Here is a 17,381-nt window from a genome sequence, read left to right on the forward strand (position 1 = left end):
TCAACCTCACAGGCATGGTGGACTTTCTCACCAATAGACACGCTGCTCACCAGACTACATGCAAGACATAGCCCTTTGACACATTGTTTCCTCCACAGGCAGAATGAGCACTACTCTTTGAAGTTTGAAGTTTTTGGTATGCCACTTAAGATTCAGCATATTTTGGCTATATGTGTATTATATGTTGACATCAAGACACCCTCAGTTTTGCTGGAGATCTGCCCACCATCCTTGTCAATACTTGACAGGTTCCGAAACTTTGTGAACTGTCAGGCCTCATCCCTGTGCTGGGGAGTGGAGGCAGACTTCAATGCATCTTAAACTAATCCTCGTGTGGGGGACAGCCTTTCGTTCCTAACCCCAACAAGAATGGCATGTTGACTTTTTGTCAGGGCACTGTTGACCATGATGCAGAGCAACCCCACATCCAAAATCATCCCCACCACCACCATCAGTTCTTTGTGTACAACAGCTGTCACTTGAATAATCCAGTTTCTCATAAGTTTCTATCTGCGGTGAAACATTTCTTCCAGTTAGGATTATTCCTGTTGGCAAAACATTTCTCTATGCATTCTTTCAGCTGGGCAAGTTCCAGTCATGAGTAGTGCTCTATCTTTGATGACCAGTCATGAACTGTAAACATTGGTGAGCACTACAGCCACATCAGACAATTGTGTATTTTTTTAAAGGTAGTGCCATTGCTGTCTATGCAGCAGGCAGATGTTTGTTGATATAAAATGCAAGCAGTTTACAAACATGGACATCACTAAGAGATCATTGTCATGTAATATTCCAAATCACTTAGTGCTGGTTAAGTGTATACTGCAAAAAATTAATACAGAAACACATTTGCTGTTGATCTGCCTTCTTATAGTACTGTATTATTATACTCTGGACATAAGCATAGGTATCTACAGGAGGGAGGGGTGAAGGCAAAAGAGGACTATCTGGAGTATGGGTACAGGCATTTTATTAATTATAGAATTTTCACACATTACTAGCAGTGATTCTCAGGGACTGTACTGAACTGCTGCATCCAATGGGACACACTGTTAACTTTAGCAGTCACTGTGTGTCTTCCACCTCTCATTTTTTTGTTCTACACTGTCCGCTGAAAGTTATGCAGAGACCTAGAAGCAGCAGCAATTTCAGTGGTCTTCTGCAATAAAGACGGGTGAAAAAATTTGTAGAACTGTTCCAAAGTAGTATCCTCTGTCTTTTGTCACTTCCTCATACAGCCTTTATCAAACTGCAGATACCTTGGTACACGGATTCAGATGCCAGTTCCAACAACGTCATATGGTGACAGAGTGTGCCCCTCATCTGTCCCCAATTTACATAAGAATGCCTCAATCCTTTGCTGCACAACTGAATTGCAGTAGTAGTTTACTGTTTTCTGTGGATGAAGACGACCTATTACAACTTGCTGAATATCCCCTCAGTTTTACATAGCAGGGTCACTTTAGTGCTATCTAAAGAACCTTCATGCTATACTGTAGGTATGTATATTTATACTTAATCAGGGAGTTAAATACCTCAGTCTAAAACAATGTAATGTTTTCTATTATAGAAGAGAGCAAAGAAAGTGTTAAATTTCAAGGTCGAAAAGATGTCCTCTCTAGGGACTAGGATATTCTCAAACTCTATAGGGTATAACACTGAGCCAAAAGCAGTCATAGAGCTAAAAATTCTGCAGTCCAGTTAGGCTACCTGCACAATAACGTGACAAACCAATGAGATGAGAACTGTCTTGATTGAGAACTAGGTCGTTAACTAATTTCTATCGGCCAATTTGATAGTGACTTTGGGAGACATCCCCCATTCATCCAGCCAAATGCTGGCCTTAACTAACCCAGAAATGTAGCTTTCACAACAGATTTTATCCACTTTAAAAATAGAAACCATGGAAGGAATGCAATAAATCCATTAAAATGATCAGATGTGAAGTTTCATAAGAAAAGTGGGTAGGTATTATCAGAGTTGAGTAAGTGTTTCTTAAAGTTTATTCCCTGTTTCTCCACTTCATGTAACATTTCTAGTGATGTGCGAAGATCAGAAGTGGTTTGACTTTGGATTGCAAGCAAACTCCACACCTCTCACACATTGGTTGACTTACTTGATCTGTGCAGCTGATCTTCTTCTCTGGATTGCCGGCTCCGTCGATCTCCGAAGAATAATGCTAGTTACGGAATTTATAAGACACTCTCTCTATTTTTGAAATAATTTAGTGCTCGAAGAATCCTTTTAACTCGGACATAGTATATTACAACTTCCACTGAGAACAAATTCAATATTTCTCACATCATTATTCGAATGTTTATAAGTCAACCGATTTGTCTTGCGTTAAACTTGATAAAATACATCTTCAATAGTGTAGTTTTTACAACCACATAATTTATGAACATGTCTTGCTTTTAGCAAGTCCAACACATGGAGTGCAATTAAATGTCTATAATCGGTTGTTCTTTTTTCTTTAACAATAATCACAGACATTAAAACAGCAAGGAATACTACATGATTACTTCTTGCTCTTCCAATACTACTTCCGTTGCATGAGCGGCAAACAGTTGTCGATGCCGTACGACCGTCGCATCTCGTGACTCCTTTCCAGCCTGCACACACAAATGTGTCGCGTAGTATGTACATTCTCTCTCACTTATTTTTAAAATATCGTGTGTTCAAGATGGCAAAAGGACGAATGGTTCTGGAATTTATGCAGAAATTCTTGAAGCACTATATATCCCTCCCCTCAGCTTGAACATGTGGTATTTTATACGTACTCATTATGTACATTAGTATTACATAGAATAACACATCGTTATTCCACATTTTTTATTAACCGTGCATAACCCTTTTATTTACTATATAGCTTTTCTTTTTTCATTTTACATTGATTATAAAACAGGAGTATTTCACTCAATCTAGGAGTCAAGGGGCCTAAACCTTTGGGTATCCAATCATAAGCTCCAGGTGTTGATGACACTTGAATATTTTACTCTTTATTCTAATTCTTTGTGCTACTTCTTTAGTACGTATTAGCCTCATTAATTATAGACTGTTTGTAGTCTGGAGGAACTCTGGGCAAATGAAAGTGTTCTTCCCAACACTTTTAAACTCCCATAAAACATAATAAATGCTAGTGGAATATAGAATTCAAAGTTACCAGAATAATTCCTGATAAATGTGTGACTTCTGTCACGATACTGTCCTTTTCTCCTAGGATCAGTACCTATATCTTACAGGTGGATTGACCCTCTGAGTGAACTTACTCCTTCCGTTTTGATAGGTACGCCCCTCTTAATTCTTATTCTCCTACGGTACAGGTCAATCCCTTTCTTGGTGCCCCTGTCCGCACAGTAGAGGTCAGCCTTTCTTAGATCTGACTATCTGCCATTTATATTCAATAAATGCTGGGTGCGCTCCGCCCCCCCCCCCCCCCCCTATCCTTCCCAAGTAGGCCTCGTGGTTCATTGTCCTAGTATACATCTTTATGTATACTATAATTAAATATTTCCTGGAAAAAATAAAAGTCTATTTCACATTCACTTCTTGATACTTCATTTAATACCCCAGAGTCCTCCTCTACTTCTCAACTTCTGTAATCTTTAGTAGATATTATGTCTACCCATATTATTCAACTCATAGTAGATACTATGTCTACATCTGATGATCAAGTCCCATTACTCTGACTCACCACTCCATCAGAGTATTTGCTACACTAACTTTACTTAATTAAGCATCATAATTAACTCAAATCTGGCTTGTGTTCCCTTGTATCTTTGTGTGTATGGTGATATGTGTTTGTGCAGCCTGATTCTTCGGCGTTCTTATCTGGAGATAAGTTGTAGGTTATTGGAAACGACGGAGAAAATGAAGGACTCCTGCGATAGAAGTAGATGAATATGGAAAGTGGGGAAAATTAGGCAGGTACTCAAAAAAGAAGTAAGAAAGGAAAAAATAGAAATGGTTGCTAAGATCGAAGAAGAGAAACAAGGTAGCCCCAAAGACAGGAAACCCTTCCCACCCCACCTTTCCCCAGGACCCCTACCTTGCCAGTACTTGAGTGAGAAGCCGGAGGAGGTATGGTGTTAAATCATCTCCTACAGAATGGACATTCTCACCTTCACCCTTGAGGTCCCCGAAGAAAATCTTAGCAACCCCTATGAAATGGCAAATGATCAAGAATCAGTTACACTTGTTTGCTGCAAGGGTTGTTTGAAAGGTGTGGTGTGTGTTCTGTGTTAGCCATGATTTATATGTCGGTGTAAATCATGTTTTAATCTACAATACCCACCCCTTCCAAAAAGTATACAAACCCTCCCATTTACATCATATTCCATAAAAGGTATAAAATATTCTATACCAAATAGAAAATTATACACTACTATTAAATAGTTGTGTAGTTAGTCACTTTGTTATCTTCTTATACACGCATAAAATCCTGTATTCAGTTTGTCATCTCGATATCACTCTGTTTAAATAGTACCAACATATTATACTTTCCACTAATATAACATTCTATTTGTTTCATTTAATGTCTAGATATCACTGTCCATTTGTGATTCTCTTAAGTTTTCTACTTGACTGTCATATCTGGTTTCCTACATACTAAAATTATAGGATAGTTTAAGATTTTTAGGAATAGATTATAGAATAGTTTAAAATTTGAAGGGAATTTGGTGCAGGAAAACTATCTTGGAAGAAACACCGAAAACAACTCGGGATCAGACGGTAGTTACTCCGCCCGTTGACTCGGAATGTTAACGTCCCTGGGGGATATACATCTTTATGTCCTTTATTGTATTTGCCCTTCTCTGATCCAGTTGTAGGATCTACTAAGAATAAGGCTTTGGGATGTATTACTGTTTGTGTTCAGTAAAGTCCTTAATTTTTCTGAAAAAAACTTATGTCTCTCTTTCTTCAGGGCAGAGCTCTGAGGATGTTGTTTTATCAGAACCATGTCATTGACCTTGTACTGAGATTCAACCACTTTCTCATTATGTTTACTAACTCTTTGTTGTGCTTTCCAACTAAATTTCTGGAAACTATTTCCTGATTAAGATCATAATCGAAAGTAGGTTGTTCAGGCCAATTAAAACTTTTAATTAGAGGTTCTCCTACAAAAGGTTTGCCAATTACTTCTAAAGGTGTTAATCCAGTTGGTAAATGCGGTAATTCATTTAAAATAAGCTCAAAGTCTTTGATCTTTGTAGCCCATAAGTATGTTTTTCACGGCAGTAGGTGCGGCATAATTTCCCAATCTGTTTCATTACCCGTTCACATAGATTAGACGACTGGTTATAATTGGATACTAACACTTGACGAATACATTCCCATGCTAAAAATTCTTTAAAATCATTACTAACAAATTGTTGTCCATTATCGGAGAGACAGTTTTGGTTTGCCTACCTCCAGAAAATATTGTTGCAAACAGCATATCACAATTGGTGTATTTGCTTTTTTAATAGGATACAACTTAACATACTTTGACAAACACTCTATAAGGATTAAAATGTAAGACACTCTTTCCTTAACTTTCGGAATTGGTCCAAAGAAATCCGCTGCTGTAAGATTGTGTATAGACTTAGGAATGATTGGATACATTTTGTATTTAACAAGAGTGTTACTCTCTTTCACCTTCTGACAGATTTCACAAGTCCTAAATAAAGATACTACTTTATGTCCTAGCCTTTTAAAGTAACAGAACTTATTCATATGAGCAATACATTTCTTTATTCCGAAATGTCCCTACCCTGTATGAACATACCACACAATTTCGCCTTTCATTAACTTCGGAGTACATAAATGCCACCGTTGCAATGTTATACTATCTCTCCAAAATAAATTATGACCCATAATTTTCCACTTTGCTGCTTGATTAGGAGGCAAGGAATTCCTAATACACATAGCAAACATCTCGGTAAAATAGGGATCATGGTCTATGTTCTCTGTTAGTCTTTGTGCCATCTCGTGTACCCTGGTGTAAGGATACTCTCCTGTCAGAAAATTAACTGCAAAATTACGCCAGGTCCTTACGTCCATTTGAACTCATCCATATCTATAGGTAACCTAGACAAAGTGTCTGGTTCAATATTCTCAGAACCTCTTACATACTGTATTCTAATGTCATATTCTTGTAGGAACAACATCCATCACATTAATCTACTATGTAACAAACGACTATTCATCAAAAAAGATAGAGCTTGATGATCTGTGTAGATATGGATTTCTGACCCCTCATACTAATGTTTGGAATTTTTGGATGTACTCCATACTATTGCTAACAGTTCTTTGTCAGTAGCTGTGTAGTTTAATTCATGTTTATTAAGACTACTGCTATCAAAAGCTATAGATCTGTGATTTACATTATCTATGCCCCACTCTCCTTGGAATAGTTTTGCCGGAATCCCATAAGCAGATGCGTCGGTTGTAATTTAAAATAGTTCGACCATACTCGGATGATGCAATATGGGTGCTTCTACTAGTGCTCTTTCTGCATTTTCAAATGCATTATTTGCCTCTTCATCCCAAACTCACAGTATTTCTTAACAAATGTAAAATTCTTGTGTCATTTAGTTCTTGTGTCATTTAGTTCTTGTGTCATTTAGTTCTTGTGTCATTTAGTTCTTGTGTCATTTAGTTCTTGTGTCATTTAGTTCTTGTGTCATTTAGTTCTTGTGTCATTTAGTTCTTGTGTCATTTAGTTCTTGTGTCATTTAGTTCTTGTGTCATTTAGTTCTTGTGTCATTTAGTTCTTGTGTCATTTAGTTCTTGTGTCATTTAGTTCTTGTGTCATTTAGTTCTTGTGTCATTTAGTTCTTGTGTCATTTAGTTCTTGTGTCATTTAGTTCTTGTGTCATTTAGTTCTTGTGTCATTTAGTTCTTGTGTCATTTAGTTCTTGTGTCATTTAGTTCTTGTGTCATTTAGTTCTTGTGTCATTTAGTTCTTGTGTCATTTAGTTCTTGTGTCATTTAGTTCTTGTGTCATTTAGTTCTTGTCCCCTAATATACTGTCTATAATACCCGGCCATTCTGATAAATCCCTTCAATTGTGTCAGGTTTTTAGGGGGTGGACATTCTTTAATAGTTTTTATGCACTCAGGACCCGGTCTAATCCCCTGTACCCCTACAAGATGCCCTAAAAACTTAAGCTCTTGCCTTGCAAAGTACGATTTAGACAATTTCACTGTAATACCTTTTTCTTTCAGTTTTTTCAGGGTCTTACTCAATGTTAGGCAATGTTCTTCCCAGGTAGATGAGATTATGAGAATATCATCTATATATATTACTAAATCCTTCTATAAATCTCTTCCTAATGCTTCATCCAGAGTATGTATAACTACTGATATGGATATATTAAGTCCAAAAGGTAACACATTGAAGTGATAAGATTTACCATCAGACAGGAATGCTGTATACTTTTTGACTCTGGGTGTAACCTAATTTGCCAATATCCAGTAGTCAGGTCCATTGTGCTAAAAAACTTTGCTTTCTCAAATTTGGATAACAGTTCATCGATGTTAATTGATCTATCTCATTCTGTTTCTGTACGCTTATTCAATGTATGCGCGTCTAGCACTAATTGCACACCTCCTGTAATCTTTTCTACCACTACTGAAGGGTTATTCATGACACTAGAACTATGTTCTATTATATTGTTGTTGATCATTTTGTCAATTTCCTTCTTAACTGCTGCTTTCAAACTTACCGGTATTGGATATGGCTTACAGAAAAATGGAGTGTCATCTTTGATTTTAAACTTGCGAATGTAATCGCTGATATTACTGGGACGATTGGAAAATACTTTTTCATGTTCCATTAGAATTCTATATAAATCTAGTTTTTGTGCATTGGTTAATATTGGGGATTCTTTTACTTTTTTTTGCAAGTCAATCCTATATGCTAATTGGTCTACATTATAGACCTCTGGTGACAGTTGTGCTGTAGCTGCTAATTGGATACATTGACTCTCAGTTGTTTGTTTACCAATGTAGCTGTCTGTCAAAAACGGTACCCAATGTCTACTGTCCCGTTTCCCAAAACATAGAAGATTTTCTTCAAAATTTAAAATGACTTTAAATTCTAATAACCAATCTAATGCAAATAATACATCTCTATTGATATTTTCTACTGTTAACAATGTCTGATGAAACAAATTACTTCCAATGTTGCAATTCACCAGGGTTTCGTGTTTCACAACTTTGCTCTTCATTCCTGTTATACCAACTATGTAAACTCCAGTTACTGGTAACAGAGGTAGGTGATGTTGAGTTTATAATAAATTAAAGAACATGCTATAAATGAGCGCACCTCACTCCCTGAATCTATAAATATGTTAACTTCAAAAGTCTCCACGTTTCCTACTATTATTGGTTGTGGATTATTGGTAGTGAAGTTTGGTTCTTCCAGTAACAACCATTCTTTTGTCAGTATTTTGTGCGTGAAATTAGCATACTTATAATAAACCAGGCCTCCTAGTGTATCTCTACAACCTGGGCCCCGGCCCTGAATCCAGATCGCACTACATTTTCCTCATTACTAATAATTATTGGTTGGTTACCAAAGTGAGGTACTACGTTACCACTTTGTGGCACAAATTCATGCGAAGTTACTGGACCTAAATTCGAAGGTGGATGCTTCTTCTGATAATTGTCATTAACATTATTCTGGTTACACTGGTGTACTCTAGCTAAGTTAGCCTCATATCTTTTAAAGTTATTATTACTATTCGTTTTGTAACTCTGATTTTCACTTTGGTGTACACTCTTGTTGCACTCCTTATTTAAGGCATCAAGTACGTCCACAAAAGATAATAATTCTTCAACCGTTCTCCACCCACTACATAGTATATCCTTCCTCATGTAAATGGGCAATCATCTTATTAAAATTCAAACTAACCCCTCTTCCTCCATTGGCTTATCCAAGTACTTCACTCGTGTTAAATGCCAGTTGAAATACTTTCTCATTGTTCCCCACATATTACTGTAATACTTCGGGTCCCACAAATTCGATAAGTTTTTCTTGGGCACTAGCTGACCAATACTTTTGTTTAAACTTCCTTCGGAAATCTTCCAAAGAGGAAAAGTTTTCAATGTTTACCCTACCCCACTCTGAGGCTTCCCCTAATAGATGCCCCACAGCAAAGTCAAACTTTTTCGAATCCTCCCAGTTGTTGGGCAAGGCTTGGTTGAACCTTTTCAAAAAATGGGTAGGATGTACTTCCCCGTCTGGCTTAAGCTTAGGGAATTGCCTGGATAATCCAGAATTGGCGCCTGATTGTAAATCCGTCATTACCTCACTAGTCAATACCACATTAGAAGTCACCCTATTATCTACTTTGTCCTGAATAACTTTGACTTCCTCCCATAAATTATCTATACCTCTCTTGGTATTCAGAAGACAAATTTGGAGACACTTTGTCGGGGGTTACTGTCGTGGCCATTTTTCGGTCTATCATTTCCTCTACCTGTTCCTCCGGGCTACTTATATTTGTCGTACCTGAAGTTGCTAGTTTCTCTTTAAAGTTTTGTTCCACGTTATCTACTCGAGTATTGATTCCTGCAATTTGCGATTGGACTATAGGAATTAGCTTGTCCTGTTTCTTGACACTCGACACTTACCTTTAAAGTGTGTAGTCTCTGCTTTACTTCATCAAATATAACATTACATATATTTTGAAATGATCCTAATCTTTCACCAATTTCAGCTTCTTCATTATTACATTTATCTTCAATATCCAATTCTAACTTTTTAGCTAAGTCCTGAAGTTGGTGACTCTGTGTCTGACTAAAGTTACTGAACAGTTGGTTTACATGACTGCTCAATAAGCTAGTTAATTCCTCTTTCAAATCTATTTTAAAATTTTCTACTTTAGTAGTTAAAGCATCAAATCCAGTCTTCAAATTTCCCATACCTTCACATAAATTACTAAAGTCTTTACTTTGTGAATCTCCTTTATCACTTAACAATCCCCAAGTTTCATTCTGAACATCCAATTTATTATTTAATTCAGTATTCACTCTATCTATTTCTCTACTTAAATTAGCACTCTGTGCATAAAGTTTTTCACTTAGTTGCACTTGTCATTTCTCAAAGGAGTACTTTGAGCAGTTAGTTCCTTCCTTAAAGCTTCTGAATCTGCCCTTTGGGCTTCGATTAAATTTACTACGTCAGACCAGTGAGGCACCTCCTTACTCACTTTCATTGCCATGGCTGGTTCTGAAGTTTCACCATTTCTATTATTCAACAGTTTCTTTTTAACTTTACTCTCAACTATTGTTTTGTGCACACCCAGTGTAGAGCTCTAGCTGTATTGGTGGGCGGATGCGTAATCAGCGCCAGTGAACAGCACTTGCGCCGGCGGCAGCGATTTTTGGTTTCAGCATCGGTGGGCGTATGGGGAATCAGCACTGGGGAATCAGCGACTGGTGTCGGGGTCATCAGACTTAGGCTGGATTCCTCATCTGCATCCCCGCGATGTGTGTGTGAGAGCTGCTTACTCCTGACACCGGACCTTCTTCCATGAATTATTCTCGTCATATTTCTTCTTAGTCTAAACTGTTGAGATTTTCCTTGTGTCTTTCCTTGTATGGTATTTATTGATTGTGGCCCATTTTAAACTCTGCGAAACAAGTGTCTTGTCTTGTTATACCAGGTTGCTATGGCAACACATCATATCTTCTGCTTCGATTTCCTCTCAAAATTCCTGTTCTTTAAAGTCCTTTCTGCTGGTCGCCACACTCTAAAGATGTGCGTTGATAAGAAGCGGTGTGACTTTGGATTGCGAGCAGAATCCACACCTCTCTCACATTGGTTGACTTACTTGATCTGTGCAGCTGATCTTCTTCTCTGGATTGCCAGCTCTGTCATTCTCCAAAACCTTCTTGTCCGAAGAGTAATGCTGATTATGGGATTTATAAGACATTCTATTTTTGAAATAATTTAGTACTCGAAGAATACTTTTAACTCAGGCATAGTATATTTCAACTTCCACAGAGAACAAATTCAATATTTCTCACATCAATATTCGAATGTTTATAAGTCAACCAATTTGTCTCCTGTTAAACTCGATAAAATACGTCTGCAATAGTGTAGTTTTTACAACTACATAATTTATGAACATGTCTTGCTTCTAGCAAGTCCAATACATGAATTACAATTAAATGTCTATAATCGGTTGTTCATTTTTCTTTAGTAATAATCACAGACACTAAAACAGCAAGGAATACTACACAATTACTTCTTGCTCTTCCAATCTACTTCTGTGGCAAGAGCAGCAAAAACCTGTCGATGCCATTCGACCGTCACGTCTACCTTGTGCTCGTGACTCCTTTCCATCCTGCACACACAAACGTGTCACGCAGCATGTACATTCTCTCACACTTATTTTTAAAATATCTTGTGTTTGAGACAGCAAAAGGACGAGTGGTTCTGGAATTTATGTGGAAATTCTCGGAGCACTACACATTAGAGTGCTGCTTCTGTTGATGTCCAAAAGGATTTTCTCAATCATTCTGAAATTTTATATTTCTGATTTTTAATTTCATTGTCATCCTAACATCATTAGAATAAAATACATTATTTGTGCAAATTTTTTACCTACATTTTATAACTTATTGTTTACCCTCTATGAAATAATTTGGCGGCATAGTTTGACTGTTGAGCAAAAAATGTAGCATGCATATCCTTTTTAACAACATCAAAAGGTTGCATATGCTATTGAAATATGCATATTGTTAGGTATCAAAGTAATCTACCCTAAACGTACTAAGTGGATAATTATTGTGTTTGATACAATTACTTTTGTATACTGCCTGTCAAAATTAGGGCTTGGGGCATGTTTCAGACTAACTGAATCAGTTATATCAAATATGACAATTTTAAAAGTTTTCTCTTCCCCCCCCCCCCCCCCCCCCCAGCCCTGCCCCTTGAAAAAAAAATTGCAGGCATCTATAGACATAAGTAATATTATAAGCCTGATTTGTTGACTGTTGTTGCAGGTGGTTCTGATAACAGGTGCTAGCTCTGGCTTAGGTGAGGCACTGGCCCACGCTTTCTATCAGGCTGGATGCAGGGTGATTCTTGCAGCAAGGCGTGAAGATGAGCTCCAAAGAGTCAAGAATGCTTTGTTAACTACTCATAATGTAAGTAGAAAAAAAATTGCTTATTTCATCTATTTATGGCTCTTTTATTGTCTTGTAGCAAACTTTCATTATTATATTTCTTCTCAGACTGGAAATATGCTTACACACACACACACACACACACACACACACACACACACCTCTTTTCAATTTCAGTCCCTGCTCCTGCGAACTTGTCATAATAGGCAGAACTACTGCATAGAAACTTGGATCTTAAGGTGGCTAATGAATAGCTGAAACCCACAATGACAAGTCACTGTTGTTATCCTAGCTGTAAGTAAATTTGATGCACAAAAGGAGATTTACATCTATTAGAGACACAACAGTTAAGACATATAATGGTATGCCATATTTGGGGATTAATGGTCTCACACTTACTGTCAATGATTTATTTTAAATTAGAGTATTAATTTGCAATAAGAGAAATTTAATAAATGATAGCTGAAGCTGAACAAGAAATGCAAAGACTGGCATGTCTGGTGTCTGCGCATTCAGGTTTAAAAGGAGCACAGTGTAAGCAGATAGTCTTAATGGAGATTATAAGATGTAGTTTCACCAAAATTTTTCTGTGTTTGGGCAGTAAAAGCATGGTCTTTGGAGGCAAAGTGGGGATACGGTAAATAGCAAGTGGTGACAGAGAGCAGGGAACAGTGTGTGAACCAAGCATTATCTTAAAAAGGTTCACATGTTGTTGGAGTCTGAAAGTTTAATGGAAGTTACGAAGATGGACTGTGGGCAGCTGGAAAGCCACAGCATTGAACTTTGCACATTTCGTTGCGGAAGCTATAGCTCCAGACTTGAAAGGGAAATCACTCAGCAAACCGATTTTTTGTATGTGAATCTTCAGGTTTTCGCGGCGCAATGACTGCTCCATTAAGTTTCGGGAATGCAGCCGCATGAATTTTGCTTCTTCTTCTAATATTTCGGCTGTATACCTTTCAGCCATCTTCAGAGAGAGCCGTACGACTGACGCTCCAGCGCTCGCTCCATCCTTTTAAACTCGCGGACCGCGCCACTGCGCATGCGGCCACAGATAAACAAGGCGCCAGTGATGTTGATCGGCGGCAAAGACGTACAATATGCATGAGTTACGTCTGTGGCTGCACATTCGATCCATGCTGGGAGGTCGATGTATTACTGGGAGCTGAACTGTAGCGACGTCTTTGTAAGTTCAATATTGAAAGTGCCGGATTCCATGATTTATCTAATGTGAAACCGCTGTCTCTATTAATTAAATTCTTCGTCAAGCAGATTTCAATGGCCTCTTTTACTACGGAGTCCCAGAAAGATGAAACAGAAGTCAGAATTTTGACATTTTCATATACCATAGAGTGACCAGAATCAATACAATGCTCTGCCACAGCCGATTTACTGGGTTGTAAGAGCCGAGTGTACCTGCAATGTTCCGTACACCTCTCTTGGACTGTACGATTCGTTTGTCCGATATATGAAAGGCCACATTCACATGGTATCTTGTAAACTCCAGGCTTGTGGAGTAGTAAGTCATCTTTAATGGAACCCAGGAGTGCAGCCGTCTTCGCCGGTGGACGAAAAATCACTTTTACTTTATGTTTAGTGAGGATCTGTCCTATTTTGGATGAAAGGCTTCCCACATACGGCAGGAAAGCCATGGATTTAAATGTTCCCTCGTCATCTTCTGCATTCCTTACGGACACCTTAGATTTTATTTGTAGTGCCTTACGTATCTGTTGTGGAGAATACCCGTTGTCCTCAAAAACTCTCTTCAGATGTAAAAGTTCGTCTTTTAAACTACTTTCATCAGATATGACGTGTGCTCGGTGTACCAAAGTTCTTAGAACACTACTCGTCTGCGAAGGATGGTGACAGCTATTTGCATGTAAATATAAGTCCGTATGGGTCGGTTTCCGATGTACTGCATGACCCAAAGTGCCATCTTCTTTGCACCGAACCAAGACATCCAAAAATGGAAGACATCCCTCCTTTTCCACTTCCATTGTAAACTGAATTTGTCCATGGATGGAATTCAGATGGTTTAAGAAGTCCTGCAATTTGTCCTCGCCATGGGGCCACACTACAAAGGTGTCATCAACGTACCTCCAAAAAACTGTAGGCTTCAAACTAGCAGACTCCAGGGCCTTCTCTTCGAAGTCCTCCATAAATAAATTGGCCACCAAGGATGACAAAGGACTACCCATGGCAACACCGTCAGTCTGTTCAAAAAAGTCGTTATTAAATAAAAAGTATGTGGAGGTCATCACGTGGCGAAACAAAGCTAAAATCTCCTTATCAAAACTTTTTCCTATGAGATCTAAAGATTCGGAGAGAGGTACCTTAGTAAATAGCGACACTACATCAAAGCTGACTAATAGATCAGAGGTGTTCAGTTTCAAAGATTTTAATTTTCCAATGAAATCTGCAGAGTTCCTTATATGATGATCACATTTTCCCACAAGCGGCCTCAATAGTGACGCCAGGTGCTTGGCACAATCATAGTTGGGAGAACCAATATTGCTCATGATAGGACGTAGAGGAACATCTTTCTTATGGATCTTTGGGAGTCCATAAAGCCTTGGAGGCACTGCACCACTTGGTTTCAGTCTTCGTGTGACTTCCAGTGGAAATGGGGAGGCATTCAAAAGCGACGCCGTCTTCCTTACCACCTTATTGGTGGGGTCCTTACTGATCTTCCGGTACATACTATCATTCAGTAAGCTATATATCTTATCATGATAGTCGTCATGTGACATTAAAACAGTGGCATTACCTTTATCAGCAGGGAGAACCACCGTTTCAGTATCTTGGCGGAGCATACGTAGTGCAGTCCTCTCTGCAGCCCAAGAGAGGTGTACGGAACATCGCAGGTACACTCGGCTCTTACAACCCAGTAAATCGGCTGTGGCAGAGCATTGTATTGATTCTGGTCACTTTATGGTATATGAAAATGTCAAAATTCTGACTTCTGTTTCATCTTTCTGGGACTCCGTAGTAAAAGAGGCCATTGAAATCCGCTTGACGAAGAATTTAATTAATAGAGACAGCGGTTTCACATTAGATAAATCATGGAATCCGGCACTTTCAATATTGAACTTACAAAGACGTCGCTACAGTTCAGCTCCCAGTAATACATCGACCTCCCAGCATGGATCGAATGCGCAGCCACAGACGTAACTCATGCATATTGTACGTCTTTGCCGCCGATCAACATCACTGGCGCCTTGTTTATCTGTGGCCGCATGCGCAGTGGCGCGGTCCGCGAGTTTAAAAGGATGGAGCGAGCGCTGGAGCATTAGTCGTACGGCTCTCTCTGAAGATGGCTGAAAGGTATACAGCCGAAATATTAGAAGAAGAAGCAAAATTCATGCGGCTGCATTCCCGAAACTTAATGGAGCGAATTTTTGTAATTTTCTATATTCGTGGTATGTGAAGTTCAGAAATCGAATATTAATAATTCAAAGTAGTTCAATGCAACTTGCAAAAAAAAAAAAAAAAAAAAAAAGAGAGAGAGAGAGAGAGAGAGAGAGAGAGAGAGAGAGAGAGAGAGAGAGAGAGAGAGAGAGAGAAAATCAACTTTAAAAATTTTCTGAGTGTCTTTAATTCACTAAAGCTTAGTCAGATTTTTTCTGGGCAGCTGTGATCTGTGTTAGAATGCTTGACTGTCACACCAGCAGCCTGCGTTAGATTCCTGGCCAATGCAAATTTTTAAATGAGGGTGGACATTCCACAAGCATTTTCTTAAAGCACAAAATGAATAAAGATTTGGTGGCGGGGGAGGCTGAGACTGGTAATCACTGGTTTCTCATTCCGGTCATTACTTTTTTCATTTTGTTTCCATTCTGTTAGAACACCTACATCATTTAAATATAAAATTCATCAAATGTATGCTAATTAACACATATATCTAATTGTCATTTTGATGAAAAAACTTTATGCTTCATGAAAATGTTTGTGGAATAATTGCATCCACCTGGAATCAAACCCAGGCTGCCTGCCTGGCAGTCAAGCATTCTATTACAGAGCAATTGCAAAGCTGTCCAATGAAAAATTTACCCTGATTTAGTGAATTAAAGATGTTCACAAAAACTTCATGCACCATAAATATAAAAAATTACAAAATTCCATTTGCCACGTGATCTCCTTGTTAGTAAAACTTGCCATAAGGTGGAACATCACGGTAGACATATCATGTTGGGCATAGCAGAATTTTGGAAAAGTGGTACCAAACTTGAATGATTTAGTGTGAACAGTTGGAACTCTGACCTTTACTGGTTAGTGGTGATAGTCTTCAGATTAGTTTACAGTGTTCAGATCTGAATAATTATGCGGCATAGACTGCAAGATAAATCTGAAAGATAACATCACTCGCATGCAATCTTATACCTGACTAGATACTTATTTGCCCATTCTGTGCTACAGAGTGCCAATATTTATTGCTGTATTATGTTTAATAAATAGAACAACATAAACATTCTCATATCATCTTGATTTATTGATTGCCCACTTCGTATATTTCAGTAATCACAGGTACTAGAGGCAAGAAATTTGAACTTCAGTGAACTGTCTCTGACGATATATGATTGCTCCCATAGACAACAGAGCCAAACAAATTACAATGAAATGAACACCCTTAGCTGCTTACAGGCGTTGACATACGTCAACGGGCACAGATGAAAATGTGTGCCCCGACCGGGACTTGAACCCGGGATCTCCTGCTTACATGGCAGACGCTCTACCCATCTGAGCCACCGAGGACACAGAGGATAGCACAACTGCAGGGATTTATCTCTGGCACGCCTCCCGTGTCCCCGTTAACTTATGTCAACGCCTGTAAGCAGCTAAGGGTGTTCATTTCATTGTAATTTAACTCTAACGAGTTGCTTGATCACCGATGGTATCTGTCCTTTCGGACATGTCCGAAAGAACAGATACCATCTTAGTAAATATAGAGCCAAACAATTTAGCAGTCACACATCATTCCTTGTTGCTGGTAGAAAATATTTTTCTTATGAGGTTCCAACAGTAACTTTTCAGTGAGTGATTTTTCACTGAAGGGTGCTTTCCAAAGTGTGATTGTACAATAGTTAGACACACAAATGATAGGATGATGTGGCTGTTCACTGAGGTAGTGCTTAAACATCAAAACAACAAAAAGATGGCACATTTGTTCTCCTACCAGGAATTAATAATGATTGGACAATGACAAGCAAAAAGCAAATCAACAGATGTTGAAAAAAAAAAAGGAACACATTGAGTAATTTT

The 17,381-nt window shown here is 38.3% G+C and overlaps 1 protein-coding gene and 1 non-coding gene across 3 annotated transcripts in view; one reads left to right on the plus strand and one right to left on the minus strand.

The window, feature by feature from the left end:
* The window catches only part of LOC126176027 (dehydrogenase/reductase SDR family protein 7-like), a 42,933-nt gene that overhangs the window by 8,707 nt on the left and 16,845 nt on the right, over window positions 1–17,381 (plus strand). For both annotated transcript variants that reach the window (XM_049923157.1, XM_049923158.1), the window contains exon 2: window positions 12,000–12,143. In XM_049923157.1, the coding sequence (XP_049779114.1) occupies window positions 12,000–12,143 (144 nt within the window). The remainder of the gene's footprint in view (window positions 1–11,999; window positions 12,144–17,381) is intronic.
* Window positions 16,801–16,874, minus strand: Trnat-ugu (transfer RNA threonine (anticodon UGU)). Its single transcript has one exon. It is a non-coding gene; the product is annotated as a tRNA-Thr (tRNA).

This window comes from Schistocerca cancellata, chromosome 3, assembly GCF_023864275.1.
Source record: "Schistocerca cancellata isolate TAMUIC-IGC-003103 chromosome 3, iqSchCanc2.1, whole genome shotgun sequence".
NCBI lineage: Eukaryota > Metazoa > Arthropoda > Insecta > Orthoptera > Acrididae > Schistocerca > Schistocerca cancellata.